The sequence below is a fragment of the Phyllostomus discolor genome, chromosome 1 (genome assembly GCF_004126475.2).
Source record: "Phyllostomus discolor isolate MPI-MPIP mPhyDis1 chromosome 1, mPhyDis1.pri.v3, whole genome shotgun sequence".
NCBI lineage: Eukaryota > Metazoa > Chordata > Mammalia > Chiroptera > Phyllostomidae > Phyllostomus > Phyllostomus discolor.
In genome coordinates this window covers 184,593,584-184,606,701 of record NC_040903.2, presented here as the reverse complement: position 1 = coordinate 184,606,701, position 13,118 = coordinate 184,593,584, and the positions used below count along the sequence as shown (strand labels likewise).

Here is a 13,118-nt window from a genome sequence, read left to right as displayed (position 1 = left end):
ATCTCTATCTATAGCTCTAGCCACGCTGAGATTTTCAACACTTTCTAAATACACCCTAATCTTTCTTGGCTCTTGTCCCTTAACACAGTGGTCCACAACCTTTTTGGCAGCAGGGACTGGTTTCATGACAATTTTTCCATGGACCAGAGTGTGAGGGATAGTTTGGGGATGGTTCAAGCACATTACATTCAAGCTCACCTCCTGCTATTCGGTCCAATTCCTGACAAACCTGGACCAGTACCAGTCTACGGCCCAGAGGTTGGGGACCTCTGCCTTAACACATGCTACTTCGGCTTCCAAAATGTCCTTCCCCTTCACTGCTGTCTAGAAAAATTCTATTGGGTCTTTAAAAACCCACATCAATATCATATCCTGTATAAAAGGTCATCAGACTTCAAGCGGAGTTTTCTGTTCTCTGAGCTCATATACACTTGTAAATACAGCTGTATGACCAGTTACTGCACTGCACGGTAGTTGTTTAAGTCCTTTGTCCCCTATGTGACTGTCATCTACTTTTAGGCAGGAGTCCTGCCTCATTTATTTAATTTTCCCGAGGTTGCGTCTGGTATATAGTAGATACTCAGTAAATAGTTATGGAAAGGAAGAACGAATGAATGATCCTCACAAATCACTTGAAAGGGCTTCAGTTTTTTTTAGCTGTAGAACTAGAAGGTTCGAGGGGTGAGAAAAGAGAATTTCGGGGGAGAATGGGAAGGGTTTACAGGAACAAATTTAAAGGACACATGGACAAAAACTAGGGGGAGTGTAGTAATGGGAGGGAAGTGGGGAGGGATGGGTGGGTGGGCTGGAATGGGAGTAAAAGGGAGAGAACTGTACTTGAACAATGATTAAAAAAAAAAAAGAAAAGAAAAAAAAAACTAGAGGATTGGAACAGATTGCCCAAATTCCTCTTAGCTGTAAAACTGTGTACTGTAACTCTATGATTCCAGGTTAAAGTTACTATAAGGATGATCCCTGAATAAACTGAAGTAGTAGCATACTTTAGCTAAAAGTAGGAATATTTCATTATATTCTCCTGTATGTAGATCTAACAAAAAAAAAAATTACAGTTACAAAGTACCTCTAAACGATTGACACCTTGCCATGAAACTAATGGTTCCTGGTTTTCTTTAGCAAGAGAGAGAGCTGCATCTCCACGGAATGTCTTATGCGGCATTCTAATCACTTGTCCTTCACTGGGCGGATCATCTTCCTAAATGAAATACAAAGACAATAACACAACAAAAAAATGCTATCAAACCACTGGATTTTTCTCAATTTATGTCTAATAAAACTTAGCCACCATGAAAATGGGCATATTAGCACTTTATGGAAAGAAGATGGACTCTTTACTTTCATTTAGTTCTCATTCCCATTCAACTAGACTAAAAACCTTCTATGTATGCCTCAAATATAAACAATAATATTAGTTAATTTGGCTTCATTTAAACTGGAGATTTAGTATAAAAACATAAAAATTAAACCCTCTGTCATGAAACTGAGTTACAATGATTCACAAATGTTTTCTGTTTTGGCCCCCACAGTTTCCTGCTTCCTAGTTATACAGGACACAGCAGCGCCACCGTGTGGCGACGAGGCAAAGCGCTGCAGCACTGCGGGAGCCTGCGCCACGGGTGAAGACGGAAAACTGCAGAAGTGGGCTAAGGCGCCTGTAAGACCTCACAGTGTTCTCCTTTGCCTCTGTGCCGGTACTTGACTAGGGAGCAGATAACTGCAGGCCCTCCCTGGAACACCCAGCTTAGGCTTCCTGGTGCCTCGAAACAGAACTCTCCAAAAATGAGGGACAGTGTGGCCCTAAGAGTCGGAAAACCTGGGTTCCCTTGTAAATATAAGTATTAACAGGATTTTAAATTCCATTCATATTTTTTAGTTAAATAAAATTTATTAACTCTGGATTACAAGTCCTTATACCCCAGTCTTACACAGATAAATACTGGTACATGACTTCAAGTTATTCCCAATTTTTTAAGATTGTACTTCCACATAAGACTTTATTATGAATTTGTAGCATACCTGATTTAGGCTTAGTAAAAATATCAAAATTAGAATTTAGTTTCAAATGTAGAAAACGAAAGATGTTCTAATTTAGTCCTGGTTCAGTTTAGCTATTTACTTTGAACAAGCTTAAACACGCTTTGGCACCATGATCAAGTTCTAAGAATGGATAAAGATGACATAATGACATATTAAGTAGGCCAAATGTTAGTATAATGCTTCTCTGAAAATTCTCATTTATGACTTCCCTCCATTTATTTTATAAACTACGTCTATAAAAATATAATTTTTAAATGCCATGTTTTTCTTTTATAGAGCTGGATAATGACTAGGAAGAGTTAGTGCCCCTGGGTCCTATTCCAGTATTTTTTTAAGCCACTAGATTCAATTATGTTCAGCACCAAGAATTATAATCATGGTTAGGGAAAAACAACAAATGTATTATAAGAGAGTTGGTTTAAATAGCTAAGGTCCTGCCTGAAATATTGTAAAGGTGACATAATCAGGTGACAGTTTTTCACTGAGCTAGACTTTGATTACCTAGTTACATTAACTGTACTTTTCAACTACTGGAAACACAGACGTTAATAATATTCTTTTCATTCTCAGAATTCTAATTATGAGATGTATAAAAAAAGCAAACTCCTTCATGGATATTTTATTAACTTTTAGGTTTATAACTCAAATATGAGGAAAAAACCTTGATTAATAGCAGTAAGTTCATCTATATAATCGCTATGTCAGATGTCAGGATTCAATATAAGCCAGTCATTTCTTACCATATCATGGGCATCGTGCAGCGTGCTGGACAAACTGTCACTCAGGTTTGTCAGGTGCAGTCCTCCATCTCCTAACACTGGAAATTAAAATGTAAAAATTCAGAAAAAAAGAAACTTGGTAAATATACTTGGTAAATAATCTGACCATAAAGCCACAGAACATGACTTTAAACTTATACCATAAAAATACTGGCAAAGTTCATAAATAATAAATCACAAGTTAATCTCACCTTTTTTTTAAAGTGTATTGTATAGTAAAGATGAATTTTTGTTTCACCTACCAACTTGTCAGAAATGAAAAAGAACTACATCAACTGTTAGACTATGAAATTGAGAAAGAGGCACTCCTATGCTATATTGATGTAATTAATAACCAATCCGCCTTTCTAGAGAATATGTTGGCAATGTGTTGCTATTTTTTTATTTTATCTTTTATTTTTTTAAGTTCATTTTCCATTGTATTTTTCCCATTACCATTTATCTCCCCTACACCCTCTGTATCGCTGTTTTAAAGGCGCATATTTGGCTCGGCAGTCCCCCTCCCAGGCATGTACTCCTAGGAAGCTGCAAGTGCAAGGATGGCCCTGGGGGCGTTCAGTGTAACGTGGAAACACAAAGTAATCTAGATGCCCACCACTGTGGCCTGTTTTCCAGACTACACAGTCACTGCTGAAAAAATGAGGTAGAGCTCTATGTATCGATACAGAATGATGTCCACAACATATTATTAGGCTAAAAAAATTCAGGTTTCAAAACAGTATGTATAGTATAATCTTATATTTAAAGGTCAAAACAGCTACATATACAAATATATTCGGTTATCTATATATGCATAGAAAATAAAAGACTTCAAGGGAATACCTTAAACTATTAAGAGTGATATTCATTCTGGATTTAATGAGAGATATTTTACTTTCTAAGTTTTAGGTCCAGAATTGTTAACTTGCACAGAGTCCATATTCTTTTTACTATACAATGATAAATCTTAAAAATGTAGTAAAAATACTTCAAACAGAAAAGAATTATTTAGGAGTTATCAAAATATAAATATTACTTAGAAATTATCTAATCTAACCAGTGAAATCCATTTATATAAGCTAACTCACTGTTGGGAGCCACTTTTTGACTGTGGTCCAATAAAACCTCTCCCGCAGAGATGGGTCTGTCAGTGTCGGTGATGGTAATGCTCAAGGTGCTCTCTGTGGTTGAGGAATCAGAACTTGGCATTTGCACAGGGCCGGGGGCCTCGGTGCCAGCAGGGAGCGGCATCAAGGGAAGTGGCTTCGGAGGAGCAGGGTAAGCAGGGAAATCCATACTCTCAGGTTCCTCATCTTTGGCCACAGACATTACACTAGGAAGAAAAAGGTATTTTGAACTTACTAGGTCACTGAAGGCCTGTATTAATTTTGACATTCAAAAACAGATTCGAAGACTGTATCTCCTTTTAGCAAAGTATTTCTATTATCTACACTACTGTAACTACTTAACAAGATTTATTTTTCCAAGATTGTTCTCATGCCTAAACACAGATCACCTTGAAAGTCCTACCACCCATGAAATGGATACATGGGACATGTGGTACAATACTGTGAAAGTAAATTTCTCAGGTAAGTCAAGATTCACACTGGGAAAAAATCATTTTCTATTTTATTAACAGTATGATAGATATTTTTATTTTAATCTCTCCCAAAAAAATCTGTTTAAAAAAAAATGGAAGGTATAAATTTGGTTAAAGTTTTTTAAACTTAATATTTATGAAACTTCTTTCTACTAAAGTATAAAGTAGCTTGTGGTTTATAAAGCTTCATTTATCATTTCTGATGTTTTCAATGGGTCACATTAGTCAGCTTAAGAGGAAAAACACAGTTACTAAATGTGAATATGTTATCTTTACATAGCTCTCGGGTGAAGTTCTTCTTGAAGAGAGTTAGGATTCTCTTCTTCCATTGGCAGGTCTCCATCACCCCATGGCTTGGGAAGCTCTGGGCTTGATATCTTCAGTTTATCAATGGAAACCTCTGACAAAGCTGGGGTAAGAGCAGCTGAAGAAGGTGGGGTAGCAGCAGGGGTCACTGTAGGAGTGTTAACAAGTGTGACAGCAGACATGTCATTTCCTAAAAATTATTTTAAAAAGAAAAGAAAAGATAAAACAACTCCATACAAAGACAAGATATATTGTTTCAGAGATCCCATAACATTTTGGCATTCAAATAATGGCAATAATAATAATAATAATAGCTACTAGTGGAAAATCCCAAATTAATTTAGTAAAGTATAAAAAAATAACCTTGAAAATACAACACTTTTAATGCCACCATGAACTTAAAGTAGAACTTGACATAGTTTAAGTGTCTATTAGATTGGATGTTTTAAAAAATGGCAACAAATTTTTTAGTTTCCATGCAAGAACAAAATGATTTGATAAAACCTACTAAGCAACAGGTATCTGTATGCTAATCTATAAAACATTTTATAAAACAAACCATAGAATTTTATTTAATTGTTGCTACTATTAAAACTGAATTACAGAAATAAGGTGTGTACCTTTTCCAGCAAATATTTCCTTCACAGGAAAAGCTACATCATGATCTGAATCACAGGGAGAAGAATCCGGAGTTTTCACCAACACTTGCTCCTTAGGAGGTGGAGGTGAGTGAGGAGGAGTTGGCTTCGGGGTAGCCACTGGGGTACACACTCTTGCCTAAATTAATTAATAAAATGAGATAAATGGTGCTTCTATTCACCCAAGATTTAGATCTTCCCAAGTCCAACGTCCATGCCCTTAATAATTACTTATACTGCCTATTTATACTAAGTTTTCTACATTTCCTCATTGAATCACCCTCATGTAAGTATATGCAGTATATGGGCAGAAAACAAACCAAAGTTAATTAGCACAGAGAAAACGATAACCCTGACAACATCTGCACTGCATGAGTCACCAACGACCTAATAAAGCACAGACCAAGACTATGTGCTAAATCTCTGACATGCTAATCACACTTCACCCAATTATACTTCGTATTTGAATTCTATAGAGACTGGTGTAAATTTATGTTTTTGCCTCAAATTACTTTAAATGTTTCACCTATATAAAATCATGTCTTTGTGATCTATAGGATCAGAAGTAACTACAAATTTCTATTTGTATAATTTCATGTTGCTATTGTGGGATTCAGAGCAAGTCACCCCAAGATGTGCCTCTGTGGTACAAACACTGTTTTGAGATCAAGGCAATGTTAGCTGCTTCTGCCCCTTCCTTAACTAGGGGCCTTGCCCATAATAAGAGATTATCATTACCTCTTTTGACCTACCTATACATCAGGACAGACTACTAATTATACAATATGTGTTCTCCTGCTGATGACCTTCTAAAGCTTTAATGTGTCTTACCGGGAATGTCACGAATACCTCATTCTCTCTGTCTCTGAACCTCTCATGCCTGTGGGGTCTGATTCTCATATATGTGGGTCCCATACATACCTATGTATTAAAGTTGGTTATTTTCTGTTGTTAATCTGCTCATACCTATTTGATTATTAGGCCAGTAGAAAGAACTCTGAAGACAGAGGAAAGTTTCTTCCTACCCCACATTGTAATAGATTAAAAACTCTACTTACATAATAAGGCTCACTAAACAAATAATAACCAAAGTGTCTAAAATATAAAGACTACCAATATCAGTTTACATAATAACCAAAAGCAACCTGTGATCATTAGCTCTATCCTGAATTTTTTTTAAAAAGCTAGAAAGGATACACTTGGAACAACTGGGAAAACTCAAACATGAACTCTATATTATATATGAATGTCAAATTGTGGGCATATGATAATGGTGTGACTGAGCAGAAACTTCACTTCTTTAACATGACCTTTTTTCCTTCTTTCCTTTTGATTAAAACTGGCCTTGTACAGCCAAAGAGCACTCTGACTCACCTGCCTCTCTGTCCTTTACACCTCTAGTCCCTTAATCGTTAAGCCCTAAGGACAATGAGGTTCTGGTTGGTGGCATCAAATAATCTTAGGAACAAAGCCTCAGGTCTGTTGACCGACCACAGACACAGAGTTTCAGTCAAACTACAGATGACATCTAGGCCTCATTTGTGTTTCAGCTCCAGGAAGACCCCAGTGACCACATCCTTGCTAAGCCAGACAAAGTAACACTATGACTGATATCAGGACCAGACACCATGCTCAACTGCCCCCTACCCTAGTGCTGACCAATCAACAGAGACCACAACCCTAACCTTTTGGTCCCCTGTATAATCTATCCCCTGGAAGCCATTGGGGAGCCAGGTCTTGAAGCACAAGCTTATCTGTGACTCCAGGGTTGGCACCATTTCCTTAAAAACAACTTACTTTCTTGCTGCAAACTCTGTTCATCTTTGATTGGGCTTTGGGGTGTGCAGGTGAACATACCCTTTACCTCAGTAACAATAGTATTTTGGTTATGTAAGAAAGTATCTTGTTCTTAGAAGATAATGATGCTTCTTTTGCAAGTAAAATGTCATGGTATCTGTAACTTTCAAATGATTTTAAAGAAATATACAAAGACAGATAAAGAAAGTGTGTAAAAATGTTATCAAGTGGTAATTATAGGTAAAGGGTGCATGTTCATTGTCTCATAATTTTAATTTTTAAAATAAAATGCTGGGGAAATGTTACTATGATTATAACAACAAGGAATCAATCTCTGCCACAAACTGTGATGTTATGATACCCAATTTAAAATTTGTTCATTTTACTGTTCTTTAATAAATGTACCAAAAATTCCCCAGGACCCTGAGATATGAAAGGAGAGTCCCACCTACCGGCAGGCATGTTCTATGTGTTGAAGCATCCCCAGAAATGCCTGCAGCAACCGGATCTTGCCTCTTTGCTTCTCTGTTGCCTAGCATGACGGCAACAATCTCAGCAAGGGCTTCGTTCACAAAGTGGCCGATCATGTCTGAGTTCACAGGAACCCCGGCATCAACGAAAAGCTGGAGGACGCCGCCGCTCGTTCCCTCCACTACAAAAGGAAAGAATTTCAGGGTGAGTATGCAAGGAAAATGCATGCAACCCAAACTTTAATTCTTAATTTCAGAGATGCGAACATACGTGTAGAAGGAAGTGGGAGGAAAAATAAAAAAAGGAAAATAAAAACCTACTTATCATGAAAGAGAGTAAGATGATAATAAGGAACATTCTTTCTAAGCAAACAAAAAAGGGAGGAGATAGACATATGAAAATTTACTTATATGGCCTCTTTCTTACCATAGAATTTAGTGATAAAAAGGATTTATACCCACACTAAATGTTTTATCTGCAAACAATCCACATTTCCAAGAATAGGCCACAAAAAACCCTGTGATGGATCTTGGCCAACACACAAGGACCCAGTGACTAGGGGGGAACTTTGGAGAAATGGTTGCTGCTTTATAAATATGGAGACAAACCTTTCTTCCTTCTGGTTTCAGATACTAACTTTACAGGCTAATCATCCTCAAACTTTTAGTTTAGGTGCTTGATATCATAAGCTCTACAGGTGTACTACAAACATTCATATCGTAGCTTAACTTATAATAGCCAAAAGCTAAAAGACTACAAATGTCCATCAACTGGTAAATGAATTACAAATTGTTATGTCCATACAGTGTAATATCATTACATGCAACAACATGACTATCAAAGCATTATGAAAAATAATACAAACACAATAGGCTATGTACCATAAAATTACACATATGTAAAATGGTACAGAAAGCAAAAATACAGTGAGTGTTTGTTGGGGCCCAGTGGGCATGAGGAGGTTAGGAATTAACTGCAAAGTGGTATGAGGGAATTTTGGGGGATGATGGAAATGTTTTTCAGTATCATGGTTGTGTGGCTAATGTATCAATATAGATGTATTTACTTATCAAAAGTCATCAAACTGTACACTTAGAATTGGTATTATGGCAAGTAAACTACACCTCAAAAAAGCTGTTGTAGAAGAACGGGAGGAAAAGGGGAAGGGGGTTGGAGGAGGAAGAGGAGCAGGAAGAAGAGAATGATGTGGACTCCATGAAGAGAGAGGCTCGTTTATCCATCCATGACTACTTAAACTCTCATCAAGTGTCGGGACCACTGACTGGCAGTGACCACGGAACGCTGCGGATAGCTCATCGAAACATGAGAAAAACATACACAGAGACAACCAGGTCCTATGGGGAAGTAGGAACGGAATGGCCACCCTCCCTAGGGGAGAGTGTCCCTAAGGCAGAACGCCTCATTCTCCTGCCCAAGCAGGCTTTTTATTGGGTTCATTTGCATAAGAATTCAGGTAAAGCTCATTACTCATTGCCGGGAAATAAGGATCAAACAATAGATAACAAGGAACTCTGAGGGCGTATTTTGAGTCAGGGTCAAAGAGCTGTAAAAAACTTTAAGGAACAAACTTACTTCTTCCTTGGACCCTTATCATTCAATTGAGAGCATTCTAAACAAAGCAGGTTTCACAGGATTTTTCATATTCTTTTGTAGGTCTGATCACCTGAGGAACCCACCCTTTCCAGCAGAGAGTTACACCACCCTCTGTCATTGTTTCAGGCTTAGGTGGAGCAAGGGAAGTAAGGCAGCCAAGAGATTAGGAGATTTTCTCTCAGACAATGAGGACTCAGGCTATGTCAAAGCTGAGGGGTGAGGGTCCATCACCCCTTTTTGCTGTAGCACCCAAAGTCCTTCCTTGGGGGCCTCCCAGGTGATTGTGCCAGTCTTAGATCGTTCCCCCCTTGGGGAATCTTACCCATCACTGGCTAACTGACCAAGCATTAGGGGCCAGGCTAGGTGAAGTAAAAGGAGCAGAAGCGGGGCTCCTGCCAGGGAGATAAGTTTGTCTCCTTGGTGGCTTACGGTTCCAAGGTCATTCCCTCAGCCTTAGCCTTGGTGGAGGGTAACAGCTTCTGATACTAGGCAGGGTGGTTCCCAACAATCAAGTATTAGTTAAGATCTAAGTACTAAAGGAAAAACATCCTTAACCTCAAGTAATTTATAGTCTAGAGAGTGAAACAGGTATGTAAACCAATCACAATACAATGTGATAATTACTACAACAAAGATATAGACAAAGTGCTATGGGAAATGGTAGAGAGTGGGAGGGATGGAGGGTGGTATAATCATCTGAATGCTGCAGTATGAAATAGGAGTTGAGGGAGAACTAACCTCCATGACAAGGAACAGGGAAGTGATACAGAAAATAAGAGCTTATCTTGCGTCACCCAAGGAATACCTCACCTCTAGAATATATAAATCCACAATGACCTGAAAGTTTTGTCTTTTAATAATAAAAAAGTTGAAGAGATTCCATTTCACTTACCAATGTCAGAAGTCAATGGTTCACTTGCCTCACTGGCTGCAACACTGATATTAGCTATGGCTTGTTGCTGGATTGGAAAGAGCCCAGAGATAATTCTTGACATTATTTCTTGTTCTACCCTAGGGGATAAAAGTTAAGGGTTCCTAAACTTGATTGAAATGTATGCAGTTTAGACATACCACCCTTAAAAATAAGCTCTAACCATGAACACAAACATTTACATGTGAAAGCAATAATTCTAAAAGCTGAATCTGGAGAGAAGAAAAAAAATCAAATGTATACCCTAGCAAAATAAAACACATAAAACAGATTTTCCTATGGGAGGCAATTCACTAAATCAAATTAAAATCTTTCAGATTAGTCTAATGAAAAGTTGTACAGACCTAGTAAATTCATAGGAAGGTTTAGGTCAATGATTACCTAGCACATCATGAACCTCAAATGTTGGGTCTCTACTCTGAAAGCACACATATAAAGCCAACAAGAGCAGAGCTAGAGAAGAGATCCAGCTGCTCTCTCTTCAAGAAATAAACCCATAGCTGCAATAAAGGTAGGTAGTTTTCCTCTTGAAAAGGAAAGAAAATTTATTTCCAAGGCCATTTTTAGAAAGGAGAAAGGAAGACAAAAGGGAAAGAAAGGAATACAATAGGAGACTGCTTCTGTACACTATAGCAGCTAACAGACTGATTAAAAATTATTATTATTATTATTATACAAGTAATAGATGTTCATTATAGAAAACCCAGCAAATATATATAATTTTTTTTTAAATAGTAAGTCTCACTCATAATCCCAGATTCAAGGATAAATACAGTTAACAATTTTTAATGTGTTTTTCCAATTTTTTCCCCTATACGAATTTATTTTAAAGTAAGTCCTTATAAACTATGCTTAAATCATTAGTATCATGACTCATTTATACACCAGTGTATTATTAGCATCTTTCAACATCATTAAATATATTTCTAAACCTAATTGTGATAACTGTATTAATATTCAGTATAGTTTATTCCATAACTTCCTTAAGATTTCTCACAGGTAAAAACAGGGATGAAAACAGAGTTCAGGAGTTTATGTAAGTAACAACCAGAATAGTGCTTTGTTTGTAATAAGTGGTAAATCTATGAAGTCATCTATGGCCTAGTGGCAGCACTGTAATTATTTCCTTAGGATACATTTCTAGGAGTAAATCCCTGGATTGAAGAACAGGTACCTTTTTAAGGCTTTGTTACTTAACAATAGTCTCTTCTGCCATAATAACAGTTTAAGTACAAATATTTAAGGACAGAAATAACACCTCCAACAGTCAAACACTAAGCATCACATCAAATAATTCCCAGTGACTATAGAAAAGGAAAAAAATTAATAAAAGACAAGAAAGATTTTAGCCAAAACTCAGTACTTTCCATTTATATTGCTACCATGATTCTGTTAACATAAACACCACTATAAACTTACCACTGAATTAAACTATTTTCCAATGTTTCTTTTCTCTGAATTACTTTATCCAGAATATCAGCAGTGGGCTGAAAAGTAGAAGCAACTGGCGGAAATGGAGGACCAGTATATTTTGTAGGAGCAACTTGAACATTTCTATTAAACTCCAGGACTGGTTCAGAGTATTCTGGAATTTCATCACATTGTTCCTCTTCCTGGTAATAAAAGAACCCAAAACTATTACATTCGCATATCTGTTCAACATTTGCTGAGTAACAAGTACAGGTGGGGAACTTACACAGATGAATTAAGCAACACTTGTAAGTCAACAGCGTTTCAATGAGTTTGATCACATTATTAAGAATATGCGCATCTGTCTGTCTCTCACATGGAAAAATACTGGCAGAAAATGGTTTCTAAGATTTGTTACCTGTACAACATCAAGTACTTCATCAAAGTTAGTTCCTGGAAACTTCACCTCTTCTTCATCTATCTTTGTAAATTCTGGAGTCTAAGGAAACATTTTCAGAAAAGTTTTGGTTGTGCTTAATATCTTATTTATACATTATTTATAATACTTCTACCCACAGCATAAGCCTGTGATACTTGGCCCTACTTTTAATTTTCATATATGGTTCACAATTTATTTAATTACTAAATGAAATCCAAGTTAGTCCAAAAGCCATTAGGTTCTCATTTCAATAGTTACAAAAAATTGTAAGTTTTTCTGTCAAGGAGTCCCTCAGAATGCAACATAAGTCAGGTTGGTATCACTGTGATTTCACTCCTAGAGTTAAGATAAAGTGTTTGTGCACTGGCTGGTGTAGCTCAGTGGATTGAGCACGGGCTGCGAACCAAAGCATCGCAGGTTTGATTCCCAGTCAGGGCACATGCCTGGGTTGCAGGCCACGGCCCCCAGCAACCGCACATTGATGTTTCTCACTCTCTCCTTCTCCCTCCCTTCCCTCTCTAAAAATAAATAAATAAAATCTTTAAAAAAAATTCTTTAAAAAAAAGATAAAGTGTTTGTCTGTGTAGATATATAAGTATACACACACAAACACAGAAGGACAGGCAGAGAATCAAATAGTTTAGAAAGATAAACAAAACAGTTATCTTACAAATTTAGTCTCTAGGCCTTACTATATGTAACCTAGCCACCTAAAACCACAATAGTCTCTCTTCCTGAGAGCAGAACAATAAACAGTCCAAAAATTACTATTTGTAATCATATGTTTTAATAAACTTCTGGTGAAAAAAATTACTGATGAAAAAATTAAATTAGGCACAAATAATTTAGGGTCAGTTCCATTTTACTATCTTTTAATTTAATTTTTATTTTTTATGCTGTTAAGAGTTGTTCCTGCTCTCTCCCTTTCCCTACCTCCACCCAGCCCCACTTGCTTCCCTCCACAAGCCAAATCCCCATACTCTTGTCCGCATCCATGGACTGTGCACAAATGTCCCTTGGTTAATCCCTCCACTATCTTTCATCCTGCCTCTCCTCAGCCTTGCTGGCAGCTGTCAGTCTGTTTTATGTATCAAAGCTT

The 13,118-nt window shown here is 37.1% G+C and overlaps 1 protein-coding gene across 11 annotated transcripts in view; it reads right to left on the bottom strand.

Annotated features, from left to right (window-relative positions):
- KIAA0586 (KIAA0586 ortholog) overlaps window positions 1-13,118 on the bottom strand; it is a 93,407-nt gene that overhangs the window by 42,964 nt on the left and 37,325 nt on the right. For all 11 annotated transcript variants that reach the window (XR_004899565.1, XM_036010433.1, XM_028505641.2 and 8 more), the window contains 9 exons: window positions 11,999-12,079; window positions 11,590-11,783; window positions 10,132-10,250; window positions 7,607-7,806; window positions 5,340-5,496; window positions 4,690-4,909; window positions 3,902-4,146; window positions 2,796-2,872; window positions 1,082-1,213 (listed from right to left, as the gene is read on the bottom strand). Coding sequence is in view for 10 of the 11 variants with exons in the window: in XM_036010433.1 (XP_035866326.1) it covers window positions 1,082-1,213; window positions 2,796-2,872; window positions 3,902-4,146; window positions 4,690-4,909; window positions 5,340-5,496; window positions 7,607-7,806; window positions 10,132-10,250; window positions 11,590-11,783; window positions 11,999-12,079 (1,425 nt within the window). In the remaining variant the exon portion in view is untranslated. The remainder of the gene's footprint in view (window positions 1-1,081; window positions 1,214-2,795; window positions 2,873-3,901; window positions 4,147-4,689; window positions 4,910-5,339; window positions 5,497-7,606; window positions 7,807-10,131; window positions 10,251-11,589; window positions 11,784-11,998; window positions 12,080-13,118) is intronic.